This window comes from Bubalus bubalis, chromosome 15, assembly GCF_019923935.1.
Source record: "Bubalus bubalis isolate 160015118507 breed Murrah chromosome 15, NDDB_SH_1, whole genome shotgun sequence".
NCBI classification, from domain to species: domain Eukaryota; kingdom Metazoa; phylum Chordata; class Mammalia; order Artiodactyla; family Bovidae; genus Bubalus; species Bubalus bubalis.
Genome location: NC_059171.1, coordinates 12841485 through 12863336, shown reverse-complemented (window position 1 = coordinate 12863336; position 21852 = coordinate 12841485). Strand labels below are relative to the sequence as shown.

The 21852-nt window shown below is 44.1% G+C and overlaps 1 protein-coding gene and 1 long non-coding RNA gene across 4 annotated transcripts in view; one reads left to right on the top strand and one right to left on the bottom strand.

The window, feature by feature from the left end:
• The first annotated feature begins 4522 nt into the window (after positions 1–4522).
• On the top strand, positions 4523–20494 carry TP53INP1 (tumor protein p53 inducible nuclear protein 1). Of its 2 annotated transcripts, XM_025265050.3 has the most exons (5): positions 4523–4695; positions 10888–11146; positions 11731–12091; positions 14531–14568; positions 15638–15841. In XM_025265050.3, exons 2-4 carry the CDS (start codon positions 11035–11037, stop codon positions 14550–14552), a joined length of 495 nt encoding a protein of 164 aa, XP_025120835.1. In that variant the 5' UTR covers positions 4523–4695; positions 10888–11034; the 3' UTR covers positions 14553–14568; positions 15638–15841. The 2 variants fall into 2 exon arrangements, with proteins under 2 accessions (XP_025120835.1, XP_025120834.1); XM_025265049.3 differs by lacking the exon at positions 14531–14568 and having other exon boundaries at positions 15638–20494.
• The window catches only part of LOC123329427, a 35974-nt gene continuing 21319 nt past the window's right edge, over positions 7198–21852 (bottom strand). The window contains exons 2-3 of one of the 2 annotated variants that reach the window (XR_006544837.2): positions 21175–21229; positions 7198–7781 (exon numbers count right to left, since the gene is read on the bottom strand). This is a non-coding gene — a long non-coding RNA (uncharacterized LOC123329427). Of the gene's footprint in view, positions 7782–21174; positions 21575–21852 lie in introns of those variants that run through there. The other variant, XR_006544836.2, reaches the window with a different exon arrangement.

Genomic DNA, 21852 nt, shown 5'->3' with positions numbered 1-21852 from the left:
CTTCCCACCAACCTCTGTCTAATCCTGTATCCAGCTTTGTCTTTCTTCACAGCACCCATTACATTCCACACTTATCTCCTCCACTAGAGGGTAGCTTCCTCAGGGCTGAGACTGTTTTGTTCACTGCGGTTATCTCCAGTGCTCAGCATAGAGTAGGTGCTCATTAAATAATTACTTAATGAATGAATGGATGCTGTAAACACAGCAGGCCTGAAGGAATGAGTGGGTGACGTACAGTCTTTACAGGCTATTCTATTCATATCCTCCTTCTGTCTGAGCTTCAAAGGGAGAGACAGGACGACTCCTACCAGAGGAGTAAACAGGGAAAGAGGTCCCCAAAGAATAGAAATCAAAAACCCTCCTGCCTCTGATTTCATGACCAAAGCCTTGAAAAACCTGAACACAAATTAACCTTGCAGAATGTAATGGATATTTAAGGTAGTTAATTCCAGCAAAAAGAATAACCCAGTAAACAAGTTTTCCTTAAATAGGCAGACTGGCAGGCAGCATGCAGCTTACATAAGGAGAAATCACATTGTCTATGTCACCCCCTTGGAGAAAGGCGGCAAGACACGTTCTGCTCAAGCTGTCCCCATAACCGAGTGATTCATGGTTACAGATCCCACCTGGAGCTGCCTCTGGCACATGCAGGCTGTTGGGCAATGACCCAGAAGAAGCCGTGAGAGTGAAGAGGTAGCTTCCGCAGCAGGAGCAACAAAAGACCTTTGCTCACACTCCTCAGATAACAGCTGCCGTAGTACTGGGACAGGTCATGTCTGCCCCTCCAGGGTGGGGGGCGGGTGTTGTCTTCAGCTTCATGGTGTGTGTGCTGTGGATAGAGGGCTACTCTAGATCATGGATCTCGGTCACATCCACGGAGGGACGACTCTTTGCTCTGCTGTAAGGATACATTTTAACATAATTTTAAATAATTGGACACTTTTCGTACATTCACCTAGAAACCAAAGAGTCTTTAAAGTGGGGACTTTACAGCAACTGGAGGAAGCACACTAGGTTGGGGGACCGTCGTCCGTCACTCACAATCCACCCCATGCCCCCACGGCTCTTGGGGGCTCTGTTCCTCAAACACTGGCTGTCGAACAAGATGGCCCCACCTTCCTTCTCCCTCCTAGAGCCTCAGCCAGAACACAGACCCTTTTAAGGATTTTATTTCTAATCATCATTCATTTAAAAAAACTAATCTGCTGGAGTAACAGAGGTTCCAGAGTCCTGAAAAGCTAGTACACAATGGCTCTAGTATCATTCCTGACTTCTTCCTGAGATAACTGGCAGCGCAGTTGCCTGACTTTTTTTTTTCTTTTCCAGAAAGTGGAGTTCACCAAACCTCTTGCTTCCTTCTGTTCCAGGCTTTCTGGAGAGCAAGACAGACCCTTTCTTTCTTTCTCTTATGACAACAGATTTCACCGTGATTGTTTTCCCAAAATGCACAAACAACAAACAAATCTTCTGTCTTTCCGAGATACTTGACATCAAGCTGGATGGATAGTAGAAGCCTAGCAGACACTGTGTTGATGGACAGATTGAAAATTACCTGGGCAGATTTTACTTTGTGAGTCTCCTCAGTAAAGACTGAATGACTTGTTGCTTTGTTGTTCAAGGTTGCCCTGAGCAGCCACCCTACGGGGTTCCCCATCTGCAGCTTGGTAGGAAACAACATTCTTTAGCAGCCTTGACGCAACTGGCAGGGTAATGGCCATAGCCTGCCTTTGTTAACAGGAGGCAGGGGCATTAGCTGTATTGTTTCTGAAGTTGGCAGAAATGTGGCCCTGCCCTGTGGTCCTTCAAAACAAAACTTGAGGTTGAATCTCTTTTGTTGGGGTAGATAAGGCAGTGCATTGAGCTCCATGGAAAACAGACAGGAGGGCTCTGACAGATGGGGAAAGGGTCACCCCCGCAGCAGGGGGTCAGCTTGGAAGTGGGTACTATGGCAACCCACTGAGAATCATCCTGTGAATTAAAGGAAGGTTGGATTCACTGGGTCTGGCCAGGCAGGGAACCTGGCTGGGTCTTTGTCAGCCAACAGACAAGAGGCTGGTTTGCAGCTGTGTGATTTGACAGTTTGGTTGTGTTCAGACAGCTCTGTGCTGTGGAGGCAACATTACTCTGAGTCTCACTGCGAGTGTGTATGTAAACCAGTAGCTCACCAAGGAGGGAGGCAATGGGAGCCACCCGTTCAGGCAACAAGCAGTGGATCTGTGTGTGTGTGTGAGTGGAGAGAACTTAAAAACAATAATAAAACTGATGAAAATTCTGTTTGCTTTTTATTATTTTCATGCTCTAACAGTTCCAAACAAGGTGCAGTGATAAAATACTCCTCCCTCATTGGGGCAGACTTCTCCTATGTTTCCTCCTCCCACCCTTGGTATAACACTGGGATAAACAAGCACCAGGTGGGACGATTATAAATCAGCAAAAGAGTAAACAGAAAGCAAATGACTCCTGAGATAAGATTAAAAAAAAAAAAAAGAATTATCCCCCAAACTCTGCCTTGTGGAGTCTACAGAAGATTGATCTGTATGCTAGGGGACTTTCTCTTGTTTAGCTTTGTCTTGGTTATCTATTGCTGCTTTTAAAACTACCCCAACATTTAATGCCTTAGAACAACAAGCATTTATTTGCTCATGATTCTACAGTTTCGGCAGGGCTCAGTGAGGATGGCTCATCTTTGTTCCATGTGGTGTCTGCTGGCCTTGGACCTTCCTAGAGTGGTTTTTCACTCACAAGTCTGGTACCTCAGCTGAGACAGGTTGAACTAGGGGCCAGTCAGTCATCTCTCTCTTTCCAGGTGGCCCCTCCACATAGCTTAGACTTCCTCACAGCATGGTGGGTTCTCCTTAAGTGGTGGCTGGTGTTCCACAGAATGCAAAGCAGAAGCCATCGGGCTTGTTTAACGTCTGGTCTTGGAAGACCTCGAACACTATTTTTGCCACATTCTATAGGTCATAGCAGTCACAGGGCCGGCCCCAATTCAAACAGAAGAAAAAGTAGACTTCATGATGGAGACACTGTTGTGACCATCTTTGGAATCAGCATCTACCTCAGGTCATTTTCTCTGTCGTAACAAGGTATTGTATGCTTCCACATTTTGCCTTTAATGATGATAAATCTTATCATACTGTAAAAAGGTAAGTCTTGCTGTGACCTTTTAAGAAATCAGACTCTTAGAATTATCATCACACCTGGGTTCTGAATGACAAGACAGTCTCTTGGTAAATTCCTAAGAAGAAACAAGATTTGGGGGCATGTAATATTAGCAATGATAATCAAGAGAAAATATGAGGATGAGCTTGATTTGCCAAAATCCAAGTTAATGCCTTGCTCTATCTTCTGAGAAAAAAGTCAAGTGGCCCCTGAATTTTGGTTATTACTCCTGGGTGTCAGACCATCCCCCGTCTTTTACACCCTTTAAAACTAGTACTGCTGGAAACAGACTGGCCACAGGATACCCCTGAGGGTCAGGAGGCCAGAGCCTTTCAGATCCTTAATGTATGACACACCTGTTCAGGGTCTCTATACAAATTTCACCCTGGGTCAGGGAACTGCATCTCAGTCCAAACAAAAGGCACGTGAGGGTGGAGATACGTCGAAATGACTACTTTGCCTTTGCCAGACAGTGTGAATCCGTCTATACCCGTACAGAGCTTTGGTTTGGAAAATATTTTCAAGCCCCCTGTTTTACATTCCTCTCACTATAAATAACTGGGTGAGCAGGTAGGCCTCTGGTAAACGCCCACGGTTTTGTGCTGTGTAAACAGCAGAACAGAGCCTGGACGGGGCCCTGTCTTCTTCCTCCGGGTTCTCCTGTCTTCTGGAGCCGAGAACCTACAGGCTCCTGGCGTCTCTGCCTTCAACGTCTGGTCTCATGGCCTCTTCTGCCTCGCCGGCTTGCATCCCGAGCCAGTAGACTAGGTCAGTCAGCTCCCAGGGTCAGTGACCACAGCAAGGTGGGCGCCTGGCTCCTGGTCTTAAACAAGCAGGTTGGGTGGGCGGCACGCCTGTACTCACGGGGCCCAGCCCTTCCTTCCCACGCCGGCCAAGACGTGAAGTGGGCCTGCCTCACCGTCTTGGGCTTCCATCACTCGCGAGGCCCTTAGCTTTCCTCTCACATTAACTGTGTCCCTGTGTGCCCCCAGACGCTCGGCCAAAGGGACAGCTGGGGTCAGGGTTCTTCCTTTCGGCGTCCAGGTCTGCTTGGTCCTCACCCTCCGGGGCGGGTTTTCGCGTTGGTTCGCCCCCGGCCCAGCCCCCAGCACCCCCCGCCTTCCGCGGGCCCCTCTCTCCCCACTGGGCGCCCGGGCGTTGTTGCCCGGGCTTGTTTCTAGCTCCGGAGCGTCGCCCGGCCCGGCGCCAGGTCACGTGCGTTAGTGACAGCCTCTCGCAGGGTGGCCCCGGGGCCCGCGCGCCGCTGATTGGTGGGGCCGGGCCTGGCCCCGCCCCAGGGCGGGGCGTCCGAGCGGGCGGGCCCGACGGGCGGGCGCAGCGGCGGATCAGCTGTTCCGAGGCTGCACAACAACAAAAGGAGCGGGACGCGCCGGCGGCGGACAGCGGCGCGGCCTCAGGAGGGCTGGAGCGGGCCCGCGCCCCGCCGTCCGGGAGCCGCAGCTACCTCAGCCGCCCGCGCGCGGGTCCCCGCCGGCTGCCTTCGCCGCCCGTCCGGCCGCGGGTCGGGCCCACGTAAGTGCGGGCGGGACCGGCGTCCAGGGCCGTTCGCTCCGGGTCGCCCTTCTGGCCGCGGTCGGTGCGCCGCCCACCCCGGTCTCCACTCGCACCCGCGGGCCGGCTGCCCACCGCCTCGGCGGCCCCGGGGGTGCGCGCGGGCGCGGGGCGGCGGTTGGGTGTTTGGTTTCTGCCTCCCTCCACCCCGAGCGGGGCCTGTTTTCCCGGGGCCGCCGCGGGACCGACCTTCTTTTCTCTCTCCTCCTCACTCCGCCTCCTGCCCTCCGCCGTTGGGCTGGGGCTGCCCGCCCGGGACTGGGCGTCGGGGGCCCCGGACCCCGGAGGGGCGAGCGCGGCGGCCGCCGCCGCTCCGGGGCGCAACTTCCAGGGCTCGCGGCTGCTCGGCCAGCCCTCCCCGCGCGCGGCGGCTCCGCTACCCCGCGACCGGCGTTCGCCCGCCCGTCGGTGGCAGGTTCCTTGACTCTTGCTTTGATCTTACCTATCAATGGTGGAGGTTGCACCTGTGGTAGGCACTTTATCTCGCATCGTAGTTAAAATCCTCATCATTTTGATCACGCACGCTCATTGGGTGCTTAGCGTGGGCCACAGACTCGGTGAGGATTTTACGTGCATTAACTCGATTCCCACAATAATCCTGTGAAGTTAGGCTGTATTACAGATAGGAAACCTGAGGGCCCAGAGATATGGACTTAACTTAAGACCACACAGCCAGGTAGAAGGAAATGGTGTTTTAAGTTGAAGATGAGTTTTCTGTAGGGATTCCTTGTGTGTGTGTGTGTGTGTTTTAAATTGTATTTCCTAATTACATCTGCTCATTGTCTCCTGTGTTAATTCCAATTTCGAGGAGATTAAGGAGGAGGGCCTCTCCCCCTTTGCGTCATTGAGACAAGAACCCTTTCTGAGAGTAGTTTTGAGAAAGGGTGGAAAGTGTCCCCAGGGGTTGTTGAACAGAGGTAATAATGAGGAGCCCCAAGATCTGGAAATCACTTGCTTGGTAACTGAAATATCTTTTTCACTGCAGATGCAAAAAGCACTAGGAAGCTTTTGCTTTTAACTGGCAGCATAATTTTTGAAGGTTCCAGCCTGGAACCAGGACCTTGCTAATTTCTATGACTAAGGTCTGGTTTGTTTTTGTATCTTTATCTTTTGTTCTTTTCTGTGAATGCTTCATCAATTGCTCATAGTTCTCTTGGGAATGGTCCCACTTTCAAACTTCAGGGTTAACAGGCTGTGAATTACCATTTATTGCTGTCTTTGTTCACTGTCATTCAAGGCTTCGGAGCCAACCTGGTGGATCCTGGGGAGAATAACCTCCTTGTAGCTGGTTGAGTAGGCTGGATAGAGTGGAACAAGCGAAGACAACTTTCTTGGCTTGGTTTTTCTACAGTTTAAAATTGATGTAAAATTACTTGAATCAGCACGTTTATTCTTCTAAACTAGTGAGAGAGGGTGGGATAAAGAGATCATTTTGAGCTGCTTTTTGATGATGATGTGTTAGTTTGGCCACCTGATATTTCGAAACTATCCAAGAAGCCACAACTGTACACATAGTTAGGAGTTAAATCATCAAAGTTGTGGTGTGTGTTTTTTTTTTTTTTTTTTTTAATTTAAAATGTTTTTGGAGCCGCCTACTGGCAGCCAAAACCAACTGAAAAGTGCAGTTCTCCAAAATTCATAGAGCCAGAGTTGAGGCTGGAAGGAGCCTGAGACATCCCGTGCTGGGGGTGGGGGGCAAGGGCACAAGGTCCTGGAACCAGAGAGACTTCCTTTCCAACGTGGGCCCCACCCCTGAACAGCTCTGTCACTTTTGAGCAAGTTACTTAATTTCTGAGCCTCAGTTTCCTTATTAATCAAATGGGACAAATAAGTGCCTCAAATCTGTCACATACAATAAACATTGAGTAAACCACAGCTCTGATGACTATAGGAACATTTTGCCAATAAAGACACTCAGACCCAAAGATGCTAAGTGACTTGCTCACAGTCATACACCTGGTTTGAAGTGCATTTGTGGTTTATATTTACTGGGTGCCTGCTGTGTGCCTGCTTCTAAGTGATACACACTTATTCCTCATGTTCGCCCTATCGCCCCATTTTAGGGATGAGAAAACCAAGGCACTGAGAAGTTACTGTATATCCTAAATACACACAAGTTCTGAGGAGCAAAGTCAAGATTTCAAACCGAGCAGGCTAACTCCAGGGCCACATGGCCTCAAGGTTGGTTGCCTGTCTCAAAAATTAGAAAATAAATCATACCGACAAACTCTTCCCAGCCCAGTAACTCCTTTTCTAAGTTCTCAAGCTAGAATGCTTTACCCTGTGAGTATTAAACTCAGCCACCTTTCTCTGCTCACAGAGCATTTCTACTCATGTCATATGAAAAATATTGATAATAAAATGTTAAGTAACAAAGCAGGATACAAAATTGTGTGTGCATTGGCCTACAATTTTGATAAAAAAGAAACTGTCAGTAGAAGAAAATGCACGATGTACTAACAATGATTGCAATAAAGTACAGAATAACAGTTTCCTTATTTATTTTCTAAACTTTCTGTAATGTGGTTTAGTTCATTTTATAATGAAGGGAGGGAATGGAGGTATTTAGAGCCAAGTGGAAGAGGCTGCAGCTGCCTCCGTGAAGTGCTGGGGCACAGACACTTCATTTCTTTTCTCCAGCAGGTGAGACAGCCAGGCTGGCAGGTGCGGGGACACAGCAGCGCCTCCTGCCTTGCCTTCATCCCTCTGCCTCTTGGCTAAATTCCAGAGCTGTATTTGTAAATTTGTCCTCTTAGGACACTTGCTTTCTCTGGAATTTTCAGCTTAGTTTTATCTTTGTCCTTGTGAATATCAAAAAGTCTGTTACCTGCTGAGGAGTACAGTCTGAAGTTCTGCTTTGCCTTTAGCTGCACAGGACCAGCCCCAAGGAGAGCCTCCATCCTTGGGCCGAAGCCAAGATGAAGAGCAGCAGTGACCTTGTAGGGACAGTCTGGTCAGTGGGAAGATAGGCCATCAAGACATTAGAGCAGCAGTGTCCAATATGCAGTGTGGGCTCCGTATGGAGGTTTGGATTTTTGAGTAGCCATCTTAAATAAGGAAAAAGAAACAGGTGAAATTAATTTTGTTAATATATCTTATTTAACCTACTATATCCCAAATTAAATAAGATTTAAAATTTTCCCAGGGAATTCCCTAACGGTCCAGTGGTTAAAACTCTGAGCTTCCACTGCAGAGAGCGTGGGTTCGATCCCTGGTTGGGGATCTAAGATCCCTCAGATCCCACATGCTGTGTGATACGGCCAAAGAATTTTTTGTTTAGTTTTTCGGTCTAATTGCATTTCAAATAATCGTTCACCTGATGTTCCCAGAGGCCACCTCCCTGAACAGTGTCAGTGTACTGGGGTCTCTCCAGCAGCTCCTTGTCCTCTGTGACAGCTACAGAAAGTGGGGCCGAAGGAACTTGGCAAAGTCAGACCAGCCTCACCCAAGAGGCTTGACTCGTGTGGTCCTGGGGGACGCTCCTCCAGAGACGCCCTTCCCGCGGCAGAGCCGCGTGCACTCCAAGCCTAGGATGGCTTCCACGTTACGGAAGAGGGGGCAGTTTGGAACCTGCAGCTGCCCAAGCACAGTGGCCCTGGCATGATTGCTGCCTTGCAGCTGCCACTTAACTGGCCTGGGCCTCAGTGACCACATGTGGTACCACAGTTGGGGGATAGGGGCATATTCATGATGAGCTAGGGTTCCCGTGGGGTGTTCCCTCCCCACCTAGCAGCTCTCACTGGTGCAGGGCCTGAGTCCAGTCGGGCACTCTGGAGAATTCATCCAACTAGGTCAGCAGACCCAGAACTGTACTTGGGGCCAATAATTTAAGAGAAATGGGGGAAAGATTAAAAGTATCCTTTCTCCCGTCTAGCTCATATGCTCAAAACTTTTACGTACACAGCAGCCCTGGGATAGCTTATCTTTTGGGATAATCAAGTCTAGCCAACTACACAGCCCACTGCTCTTGTAAATTCTCTTACATGCAGCATAAAGTTCACTTTGCATTCTCATCCTCGAGCTCCAGGCTACGTGATTGGCCATACTGCTTTCCAGAAGGGTTTTAGGAAGACTGGTTATGCAAGTGACACTTCCTGTTTACCCGTTTTTCATAATTAATGGCTGAGGATGACAGATTGTGACCACAGAAGTATTCAAATGTCATTTATTTAAACACATATTTGTAGTACTACACGAGTAGTAGCCTGCCAAACAGTTGTAGCAGTCCAGTGCACACATAAGGAATTGAACCAGGAGTCTCATCACCAACAGATGTGAACCACATCATTTATAGCTAAGGATGATTGTTTTGAAAATGAAACATCCAGAGTCTGAAGTTAGGGATTCAGGGCTGAAGCTCCCTGGGTGATCTCCACTCTTATGGTTCTTATGGTTCCTGTCACCCCCTTTGTGTTGGTAACTCCTAGATCTGTGCCCTCAGCAGACACCATGCTCTTGGACTGCAGAACCCTAGATTCAGCTCCTGCAGACATCCCAGGACTCGCCAGCCTCCCCAGTTCCTCGTGTCCAGAGCACATGGCCTACACCTCTGCTGTGTTCCTCTTCCACTGAACCTACCAATCCTCCCCCCAGCATCCCGCCGTTGGCCAGGCTGCAAACCTAGGGCATCCTTGACTTTTTCCCTCCCCTTCACTCCTGGTGCACAATGCCCTGCAGGATCCAGTCCCCACGTACCCCCTAAGCCTGCTGTCAAGACTGTCCACCTAGATCTTGAGCCATATGGAAGCCACATTCTCACTCATCTGCACGTTTCCACAGCATTGTTTCTACTTCGTCCATTCTTGAGCTTCTCAACCATTCACGATTAAGGTCATGATTGCATGTGTCCTGTGACCCCTGTCTGTGGATTTGAGGAACCCCCAGTACTTCTCCTCACGTGACACTCATCACACTGGGTTGGTGGGCTTGCTGTGGGAGGGCCTTGTCTGCTGCTATCTCTCCTGCCCTGAGCACTAGGCCTGATGCATAATAGGTGCTCAGCAAATACTTGCAGAATAGTTGACACTGAGAACTCTGTCCCAAGTGCCTTGCTAAGTAGGTTGCCTGCACTATCTCACTGGACAAGAGTAGGATCAGGGAAGCCATCTAGGAGGTGGTGATTGGCAAAGTCAGACCAGTTGGCTTCGAGTAGAGTGAGAGTGGTGGAGAGAAGTAGGTGGATTCCAGCCATGTGTGCGGCTAGAGTCCACAGGATGTGCTGCCAGTTTGGGTGAGGGGTGCGGGGGTGTGGATGAAAGGGAGTTTAGGATGAGGGCTAAGCATTTGGCCTGAGTAACTGCTGCCTCTCCTTCCTGAGAAGGGGGGCGACGGGCAGCGAGCCTGAGTATGTTTGTAGGGAAAATGAAAGATCTTGCAATTTGTTAGGTTTGGTCTGCCCATCAGGTAACCAGGCAGAAATGCGTATATAAATCTGGACCTCTGGAATAAGATCAGGCGAGGCTGGAGTTCCTCATTAGAACTCACCCGAACTCCATGGGGTAGAATCCTTGGAGTAGTGTGACTTCCTCACGCTGGTAGGACACAAGCCACCTTTGAACCCAGCCACAGTGGTGCTTTTCGGTTCTGGTTGCTGGGCCACCTGAGTTCTCTACAGTGTGACTTTTTCCATGCCAACTGTAGGAATGGTTTTGAAGGTCAAAGTGTGCTGTAGTTAGAGATTTTAATGGAATTAGGTGTGCTTACAATCATACACAAGAATAGAACAGGAGAGAAAGGGGGCCAGGGAAAGAGGAGGGCTTGGCGTGGTAGTGGACACGCACCCAGGAGGAGTGCCGGGATCAGTTGTCAGCTTCTGACCAGTTGACCATGAAAACCTAGCTTTCACTCTACTTACAGAAAAGTAGTGTTTCAGTTGAAATATGTTACCCAGGGATATACTTTTATATCCCTTATTATAAAAGCACAGAAGTGAAAAAAGAACTAACCCCTTCCATTGCGCATTTTGAGAGATTTACAGGTTGCGTTTGAGAACTCGATTAATGTTTGTAAAAAAGAGATTCTGCATTCTTGTGTTTGAAAGAAGGGAAGAGCCAAGCTGCAGGCTAAGGCCTGTGCTTTTCTGTAGGTGTGAGATGTACACGTTACATAAACACGTGCTGATTTGAAATAGCATTTTTTCCTGTTTTATTTTAGGGATGATGACTCTTCCTGCTTCTCACCTAAGTTGAATAAGCACCTTGTGCACTTTAGTCCTGTCAGCGGCATCAGGCTGACCGAAGACAGGTTTTGGAAATCTCAGCTACAAAGACATCCAGCCAAAGTCTCAATCTTGCCTTAACAATGTTCCAGAGATTGAATAAAATGTTTGTGGGTGAAGTCAACACTTCTTCAAACCAAGAACCAGAATTTAGTGAGAAAGAAGATGATGAGTGGATTCTCGTTGACTTCATAGGTAAGGGTATTCTTAGCCGTTAATCGTCACAGCAAAAGTGGAAACTCTTTTATCGAGTTTTTGCATAAGTAAACCAATAACTCTGAAGGTTTTTAAGCCTTAAAAGTAAATAAACAAGAATTTGTCTAAAAAAATTGCAGGAAGCATTCTGTGCCAGATGATCAGGTCAGTGACACTGAGGTCAGCCTCTCCAGTATGGCAGCTCTTATACCCTGATCCAGCCAGAGGCACTTTATAGGAAACCCCCATCCTCTACCAGCAGTAACCCATTTGGTGCATTATGTGTTTACTCAGCAAAATAGAGACCAACCTTAAAAACTGTTCTGCCAAACCAACATAATCCATCGCATACAATGATACACACCGCCCCCTAACACACGCACACACGTGCATACTAGGTGCTCAGAAATTATTTTATGATCATTGTGAGTGAATATGAATGGTTTTGTGTCTGATCTAAATAAAGGGAGGACTGTGAGCATCAGCTAACAGCATCATCTCTTCTTTTTCTGTGCTCTGATGTGATCTCAATGTGTTACTCATACCCCGCGGGACTTCAACAACGTGTGTGGACTGCCATCTAGACACTTGCACGGGTTTCTCAGCAGCAGAGGATGAAGAGGAAGAAGACATCAGTGAAGAGTCACCTCCCGAGCGCCCTTCAGTCTTTTCCTGTCTCCCTGCATCTCTCGAGTGCTTGGCTGACACGAGTGACTCCTGCTTCCTCCAGTTTGAGTCCTGTCCAATGGAGGAGAGCTGGTTTATCACCCCTCCCCCATGTTTTACTGCAGGTGGATTAACCACTATCAAGGTGGAGACCAGTCCTATGGAAAACCTTCTCATTGAACACCCCAGCATGTCCGTCTATGCTGTGCATGAGCCCTGCCCCAGCCTCAGTGAGGCCCACTGTGGGACTGAGGAATTTCATAATCCAGGCAGTCCCAGGTACGTTACTGTCTCCACAGACATTTGTGAAAGTATGTGCCTAGTGTATAAGGCGGGTGATGGTATGAAAAGATGAACTCATTTGAGATTTTCAAAAAAATTAGTTCTAGCATGGCCCCAGTTATGTAATGGAGAGCTGTCTCATTTGTGATATTCTGCTACTGAATGTAAAGAAAAGACTGGCATTTCTGCTAAGTATCTTAGAATATAACTCTGGCACTTTATAGGCTGGATTATTTGGGGTATCAAATTTGACAGGAATGGTATATCTTAAAATCTCACAATCTTCAAAGTAGTCCTAACTAAGTCACATCAGTTGGTGCTTAGCCTTGAAAACCCGAGGAATCTGAAGCATGAGGTAAATAAAACGGCAGATGTAGCAAAGCATTTTTCTCAGAGAGTTCTTTTCTGCCTTGCAGAGGGAAGCTTTTATATCCAAATACTGTTTTGTGGTTATATGGGTGTCCCAAGTGGTCTGAAAGGCTCTGCTTGGATGGCAGATGGGTTGAGCTTCTGAAACAGTTCAGGGAGAGTGTCTAGTCAGTAATCCGTTCCAAAACAAACTCACAAGTCTGTGGCCTTTATCCAGGGACTATATTCAAGATTGTTCCCACCCACTAAAACAAAGCCCGTGGCTGCGTTCAGTGGCTCAAAGTCCAGCTGGTCTGTGATGCACGTTGGTGGGAGGTCCCCTCTGATATTAAGGTATTTGTAGGATACTGGCACTGACTTAATTCCCTTCATACCTGTCAAGGGGACAGGTGACCTGGATTTTGGAGCCGCCCACAGTGTTCCTATGGTTCAGTGAGGTCACCCAGAGGGCCGCTTTTTCAGTGTCCAGGCTCTGACTTGACTAACCAGGGCACTGTATGCGTATGTCCTTCCATTTCCTGTTTGCCAACTATAAACAAAGCCCAGGCAGCTCATTAATCTGATAACTTTACCAGAGTTTGCTGCACTTTCAACTCTCAATAATGTAGATGTTCTTGAATGAAGATAAACATACACTTGTACCAGACTGAAAAACATTTGCTTATATAGTTACCCACACTTTGTATTAAGTTGGATCTTTGATGGGAAATGTTACTTTGGCACTTTATTCCATATTATAAATTTATCAAGAGGTTAATGTTTCAGGCATTCCAACAGAAATTTAAAATACAATTTTTTGAGATGGTTTAATTAATTTCTTTAATTGTTTAAGTTGATTCAAATTAATTTCTTCAGTTCTTTTTTTTTTTTTTTAATTTCTTCAGTTCTTAGAAATTCTTCTAACCTTATTTTGATCTCATCTCTGAGGAGTTCTACTCGAGAATTTAGTGTGATTAATGCCACTTTAAATTACTAGCATTTGTATATTTACGTTTTCAATATTTAAAGTATGTGTATTTACATATGTATATTTAGCAGCTTCATAGACAACAGAAGCAGTCCGTATGCACTGCAGAAAATTAGAAAGGGCAAAAAGTTTTAAATTTTAAATGACGTTTTTCTCACTACTGAGAGATGAATACCGTCAAGACTCCAGGGCATATCCTTCCAGGTGGTATTTTCTGGATGTGCCCATGCATGGATCTATAACACCATTTTAAACCCAAATGGGATCAAGCTATAGGTGCTGTTCTAGAATTTGCTTCCTTAGGCAGTGTGCTCTACCTTTTTTTTTTTCCCCAGTAAAATTTTACTTTGTGAACTATATAGACCATACTGAGATTTGCCCAGTAAAGCCCAGAATACTTCATCTAGTTTGTTCAAACCAGGATCCAGTTCAGGACCTTGCATTGAACCTGGTTAAGTGTTTGTAGTTTTGATGCAGTGAGAATGTTCATTTTTTATATCTTGTTTGTCACTGTATATTGTTACATGTTTTGATATAACACTTAGGTAGTTAATTATAAATAAAGGATCAAGTGGACATACCTAATTTTATATGAATTCTTTCTGAACATAAGAAAGTACTGTAAATTATTACAGTTTTATAATAACTAAAAAATTTTAACGTCTTTATATTTGGATTTTAAATTTTTATAAGAAAGACCCAGTAAATCAAGATAGAAATCAGATGTCACCAAAATTAGGAAGACGGCTATGTAGTAAATATCTGTATTTTCTGAGCAAGAAATAAATTGTATGCTTTTTGAAAGTTAAGATTGTTTCCATCCTGTATATCCTTGGAGAGATTACCATAAAGCACATAGAAGTAAGGTGCTTAACAATTAAAGAAGGCTTCAGAGTATGTACTTCATTGCATTTTAGCCTTTATAAAATATTGTATGTGAAGGTTTATGTGCTATCATAATGTTAAGTAATACATGTTCCTTTAATGACCCATAGTAACCCAGTTTTAATAAAGAAAAGTTGACCACATCCTAATAGTAAAATTAAATAGCATTTTCAACTTTACTAGTGATTTAATAGTTCACCATTTAACATTTGTAGGGCCAGGAAAAGCTGCTTATAAGACTCATTGGCACAGAGTAAGTATATTTCATTTGAGACTGTGTGATATGTGTTATCAGTCTGAGCAGGAAGGCAAAGGACTCAAGGCACCCAGCTTTTAAAAACCTCTGTCTTTGTTTTAACTGCTTTCTGTTAGTTTCTTAATGTGACCAGCTTTAATTCTACTATTTAATAAAAATAATATATTAAAAATATAACTGTGTTTTCCTCTAGCAGTTGTAGGCAGAATATATAACTGCCTTCCTGTGTAAAATAACCCTTAAAAATCTAAAAGTTCTTCATTACGTGTTAATGTAGTTTAGAACTATCTGATTAGCTTTTAATATAGAAAATAGTAATTACATGGTTTGTAACCATATATTAAGATTATGTGTTCTCCAAGGGTCTTTATAACATTGCTCTGCAAATGCCATTCCAAAGTGTACCTGTTGTGATATAAATTTAAAACTTAAGAGTTATGTTTTGTAATAAGCAGATATCTTACCAAGACAAATTTATTTTTAGATGAGTAGAATTTCCTTATGCATGTTTCTATTAAATTCAGACTTAAAGCTTGTTTTCTAGAACATTTTGCTTATAGACACAGAGAGTCTGTGAAGCTGCTGTTGGCACAGGGCCTCATAACCAGACCTTGGAGTGGGGCTTTCGTTACACTCTTGGTTGAGTCAGTTAATATTTGTGACCTTAACCTCTCTGAGCCTGAGTTTTCTGATTAGTAAAATTTAGGAATTAAAATAGTTTTCTTTTAAGGTTATAGTGACAATCACACTACATGTATAAATGTGTTTGGTATGTAACTGAAATTCACTCAAAGTGTAAAGCATTTTTTTAAAACCTACAGTTCACTTAATTTACCACCTCTGGGTGGATTCTATCACATATTTTAATTGAAAGTTGGCTGCTTCTTTCTACCATTATCAGTCAGTGTGGTCACAAAATAAAAACTTGGCTGACAGCCATGGGACACTGAGCTCTCATTCAGCCATCAACAAGTGAGTGTGGCAAACTGAGTTGCCAAGTAGCTGTTTCAGTTTCGTCGATAACACACTATGTCACGTAATGCATGCCCGATCTTTTCTGTTTCAGAGTGGAAGCCGAGAATGAAATGGGGCAGCACATTCATTGCTATGTTGCAGCTCTCGCTGCTCATACAGCTTTTCTGGAACAACCCAAGAGCTTTCGCCCTTCCCAGTGGATTAAAGAACACAGTGAAAGACAGTCTCTGAACAGAAATAGCCTTCGTCGCCAAAATCTTACCAGAGATTGCCACTCTCGGCAAGTCAAACACAGCGGCTGGGCTGTCCATCAGCCCTGCCCACGTCAGTACAATTACTAAGAATCTGAAGCGTGTTCGGTTAGTTTCTCAGAGTTTGTGCATATGTGTGGGCATGTGCATGTATGGACGGTGAAGATGCTATCTCTTTACAGCCAACAGATGACCAATCACATAGTTTTATTGGTGTGTTTAGACACTATCTTGAAAACCAGAGTTATATGCTGGGTATCACGTAATGCCTTGCTCTTAACATTTGCTTTTTTTGTAAAAATTTTTTCAGAATATTTTTGGAAACATATCAATACAGTTAGTGTTTGGGAAGGTCTTTAAAGTTATTAAGATGTACATGAATTAGCAATTTAAAGACGTTTCTTCCCAAGTACGAGAATAGGCATCTTTCAATTTCATTTTATTTGGTATTAATCAGTCTTTTGAGTAAGCAGAAATTTATTCTCAGGGTCAGCCATACACTTTATTGACCAGTACTTGATAATCTTTTCTGTATATAATGAATACATTTTTACACACTAACATGAGCATTAACAGGTGATGTGGTTGCCACAGATAAAATGGAATTATGGCTGAACTTTCTTTTGGAAGAAAACTTGATATATTTCTGTGTGTATGGGGTTTTTATTTCCCAGATTAGCCATGCAGTTCATTTTGGAATTCAGGTACATTCAGTGTTGGTGAACAGTGCACTCACTAATTCCGATCATTCAGTGTTGGTGAACAGTGCACTCACTAATTCCGATGCGACTGTGTAACGTGGTACAGACTTTACGGCATCGTGGGACAACAGTACCCGGCTCACGTGCAGAGGGATTCGATCCGACCTATGAAATTGTATTTGGGGAAATGTGTATCTGTAAGTAACCCATTGGTCCACTGTTTGGATTCTTTCCTGCCAGCTCTGCCTACTCGCCACCTCACATCAGCTGTAAATTCAGAAGTACGTGTCCTGTACTCTAGTGGCTTCCTATTCGTATCTGCCCAGGGGAAAAGAGAGAGGCTTTGTATTTCTGATACAGTGATAGATCCTCTGCTATGGAGCCTGTTCCGCCAGCTGGCAAGCAACAGTGAAGGGGATTCCTGGTGACGTCTATTCATAGCATCTAAATGAAGAGTGACAGGTTGAGTTTTTCCTTGAGTTTATATATATATTTTTAACTTGGGCTTCAGGCAAATTCCTTAACCACTTTGGCCTTTGGTACCTCCACCCAGGAGGGAGTAGTAACATGTACCTCCCTCCCAGTCGTGAGGACCGCGTACTGATTTGAAGTGGGGCTGTCCTGAACTGATCCTTGTGTGAAATTCCAAGGGCCTCTCTGCCGAGTCTAGTGAAGGGGAGGGCCGGGGTAGCTCTTTGGCCACAACTCCTCTTCAGAGTGTTGGTGCTCGTGAGGCCAGGGTACAGGGTTCGAGTCACACCGAGGCCAGTTAGCTCAACGAACGCAGAGAAAATCTATTTCTTTAGCTCTAGCCAGTCACTTTATTTTTTCACAGTTGTGATGGGTTTTGCTGAGCCATCTGCACTCTCACCAGTTTCCTCTGAAATTAAGCTAAACACATTTACAATCCAAAGCACATTCTACTGACAGAGCAATAATACTATCACCTTCATAATCAAATAGCTTATTTTTCCATTCTCCTCTGCAATCCTAATTGAGTACACGACTAGACAGTGTTGTCAAGGAAGAAGCAGCATATAGTTATGTGAAGTCCTGTTTTATTCAGTAACCCTGTAGCAGTTGGGTGCAGGGAACCATGGGAGACTCTGCAGTGAAGAGCTGCCTCTTTTCTGACCAGATTGGGATGTGTGGAGTCGGAAGAGGTCACATAGCTTAGTTAGACGGGGGTGGTAGGTTGTTCCTCCACTACTGGCTGTGCTGAAGGGCAGGAATGTGTCTCCAGAACAAGGGTCTAGATCCCCTTCTCACCTTAGTCCCCTTCCATTTCGACTACCCCTTTATTTATTTGTTTTCCTCATTAGGGGCCAAGTCTGTTAAGTTTTGTCAAACTGAGCTAGAAGTTGTTTTGTTACTATTTGTGTTTACCAGCCTTGGGAGATAGCGTGTTCACGAAGGCATGTTTGTTTTATACCATGACTGTTAAAGGGCCGCATGTTGCTAACTTGAGCATAGGTGTAAGCCTCTGAATACATGGGGGTCTCTTTTTTTCACATACTAAATGTAAGCTGTTAGGACCTCATGAGCTTCAGAAGTTCAGCCATGAGAATTTGTTTGGCAGCATGAACAGATTTGTATATAAAACTGCAGTGGTCTTTTTTTAACTATTATTTTTTCAGATTTCCTGATACCTTAAATACATTTACATCTCTATCAGTTACTGACTTTTCGTTTGCCTTATTCGAGCCAGGTTTTTTATGCTTTGTACCTGGAAAACAATTGACTTCGTCTTTTCAGTGTTTTTTCAGGGTAAGGCCTACCACGTATCTGTGATATCATACGGTGGTTTCTGCATCAGTGTCCAAGGCGTCTGTCTAAACTGGCCCATGTAAGAACTGAAGAAAGTGGTCACCTAATGCAGTTCTTGGCCATCACGTGTGTGAGGGATCGACTGTGTGCAAGTTCACAAGACCAATAATAACAGAGTGCTATTGACCTGTTAAGTATTCTTTGAAACAGGGCTGAAATGCAGCTTATTATAAGTTAATTATTATTTTTGCTGTTGTAAATATAAATGGTTTACAATGTGCTTTAGTGCATATTTCTTAAAAATTCCAGCAGTGAGAAATAAAACCCCTTTGAATTTAGCACTCTGGTTCTAAACTGAAAAGTCTGGAATATGTGGTGCACACAGCAGTGCTTCATGAATGAGTTTCTTAGTTTTTATAATGCACCATGTTTCTCAAAGTTTGTGTTTTTCATTTTTAAAACATTTTATGATGTATATCTTACATTTTATTACTTTTCTTCCTCATAATAATTTGATTATCTACTGCACCATAAGTTGAAAATTAACCACCCATTATTTATCTTCTGTGGGAATTTATATGGTTGGGTTGGGGGGAGGGGAGGTGCAGAAGGTGCAGAGTGATTGGATTTATTACTTATTGTTCCAGGGAGCTTTTTTTAACATTGATTTCCTGTGCATTTTTTCCCAGTTCTGATGCAAACTGTTTCTGTTTACATACCTTCTCTGTTGTATCAGTACTTTGATTCTAGTGAGATGACAGTTTACTTAAAACTAGAGGGCCATTCAGCATTGCCTAATGTTTTTGCTTCTCAAATCTGTGTAGTACACTGGTTTGTAATCTTTGTGTCTTCATTGAACCTGAGTGTCTTTGCTATTTCTCTTCTTCCTCAAAGAAATATATTGTCTTATATACTCTTTTAAGAAAAAAGAGTAAAGAAGGGTATCTTTCTTCTCGTCTTCTGAGTTGGAAACAAAACAAAAAAAGGATTCTAGAAGATAGACATTTAAATTTAAATAGTTTAGTGGAAAAAGTTTAAGAGTTTCCAATTATTAATCTTTGTTTTTAGAATCAGTTAAGAGACTGCTCCTTGTACTGGAGATACTAGCATATGTTCGTTAATGTTACCTTAAAATTATCTTTATTCTATAAGTCCCGTACATACTGGTTAAATTCTTTAAGAGTTGGGCCACTATCATGGATGGTTTCACTGCCATCGGCCCTGTTGATGTATTATAAATGGCATTATCTACTTATTTTAATGTTTAAAGTTTTATATAAAACGCTTTATTTAGAAAACTTACGTAATATAGTGGTGTCTGCCTTGCCATGTACCAATTTCACTTGAAATTTGACACCAATTGCAGTGGTCTGGGGTGGAGGAGGCAGTCCTGGAAAGCATACAGATAAGGATATCTTTTTCTGTCTGCAACAGTATCCTTTATGTGGGAGGAGAAGTTACTATTCCAAGAAAGGCAGCTTAAGTGGATAATGTTTTGTGTGTCACTGACAGTTTTTCTTAAAATATTTTTTTAAATTGTGTAATTGCTAAATGCCCAATTTTTCTCTGTATTTGCCTGAAGTTTTAGTATTTGTTTTCTAGGTTGACTTCTAAAAACCAAACCAGTGCTTGGGGAGGTTAGATGTGTCTGTTTCCAAGCTTGGTGTGTATGAGTGGTTTTGCTTGCTTTTTTGGTTGTGTTTTCCTCCAGAGGTTTGGCAATCTTAATCAGTAATGTGTGTATTATAATATTTTAAGTGGCTTTGGTGTTTTTTTTTTTCTCCATCAAGTAAAATTGTGAACACATTTGCTTTTCAAGGGCAGGGCATCTGTTCTAGAGACTGAAGAGTATTGTAGGTTGTACTCTGCCTTCTTGATGTGTTTCTGGACAGTTTTTTTTTTTTCCAACAACTTGAAAACTTAAAAGGGACATTTGGTTAGGGTATATACTGTACATCAATCTATGCATAAATGGCAGCTTGTTTTCTTGAGCCACTGTCTAAATTTTTTTTTCTGTTTTTATAGAAAATTTTTGTACTGATTGGTTCGTAGATGGTCAGTTTTATACACAGACTAAACAATACAGCACTTTGCCAAAAAATAATTGTAGCGTTGCTTAAACATTGCGCACCAACACCAGCTCTTTGTAATTGGGTTCAGTGGTGTATTTTGCACTACCTGGAGTTACGGTTTTTAATCTGTCAATAAATAAAATGTCCTTTACCTTCACATTTGTCAGATTCTTTTATCTTTATGGTCATTAGTCTTAAAAACTAGGTACAACTTACTTAATCAATCAATTCGGTCGCTCAGTCATGTCTGACTCTTTGCGACCCCATGGACTGCAGGACACCAGGCCTCCCTATCCATCACCAACTCCCAGAGTCCACCTAAACCCATGTCCATTGAGTCGGTGATGTCATCCAACCATCTCATCCTCTGTCGTCCCCTTCTCCTCCTGCCTTCAATCTTTCCTAGCATCAGGGTCTTTTCCAGTGAGTCAGCTCTTCGCATCAGGTGGCCAAAGTATTGGAATTTCAGCTTCAACGTCAGTCCTTCCAGTGAACACCCAGGACTGATCTCCTTTAGGATGGACTGCTTGGATCTCCTTGCAGTCCGAGGGACTCTCAAGAGTGTTCTCCAACACCATAGTTCAAAAGCATCAGTTCTTTGGGGCTCAGCTTTCTTTACAGTCCAAGTCTCACATCCATACATGACTACTGGAAAAACCATAGCCTTGACTAGATGGACCTTTGTTGACAAAGTAATGTCTCTGCTTTTTAATATGCTGTCTTAAAATGAATGCTTTTTAGTTTTACTTGTCCAAAAGATATATTTAATATGTACTTTACTTTTTTAAAAAACTTGTATAAATTAAAAATTTTCAGCTAAAATGAATACTCATTTACCTGAACATGAATTTAAGAATGATCCCAGCCAGAATGTTTTCCCTCCAGCCAATCTCTGTTAAAAAAAACAAATACAGAATTTAACATACTAGTTCTTAGCCTTTTTTAAGCAAGGTTGGTTGAATTCTTAATAGCTCCTCTCCCAGATAAATGCAGACACAGTCTTATATAAATATTGCAGGACAGTATCCCTGAGGTCCACTGATGTCCCACTGTGGCACTCCAGTTCTTTTGCTTTGGTTTCTGTTGTCCTCCCATGCTGCACAGCTTACAGGACCTTAGTTTCTCAACCAGGGATTGAACTTGGGCCACAGCAGTGACAGCACCGAGTCCTAACCACTGGAGCGTCAGTCGTGTGCGACTCAGCCACCTCATGGACTGCTGCCCATCAGGCTCCTCTGTCCATGGAATTCTCCAGGCAAAGAATACTGGAGTGAGTAGCTATTTCCCTTCTCCAGGGGATCTTCCCAACCCAGGCATCAAACCCAGGTCTTCTGCATTGCATGCTGATTCTTTACCATCTGAGCCACCAGGGAAGTCCCCTAACCACTGGACCACAAGGGAATTCCTCTGGCACTCTAGTTTAAAAAGGCCAGTAACATTCAGAATACTTGAATAGGAAGCACAAAGAGTAACTCCTGTGTGAAGGGTCTTTGAGGAAGATCGGCATTGTAGAAC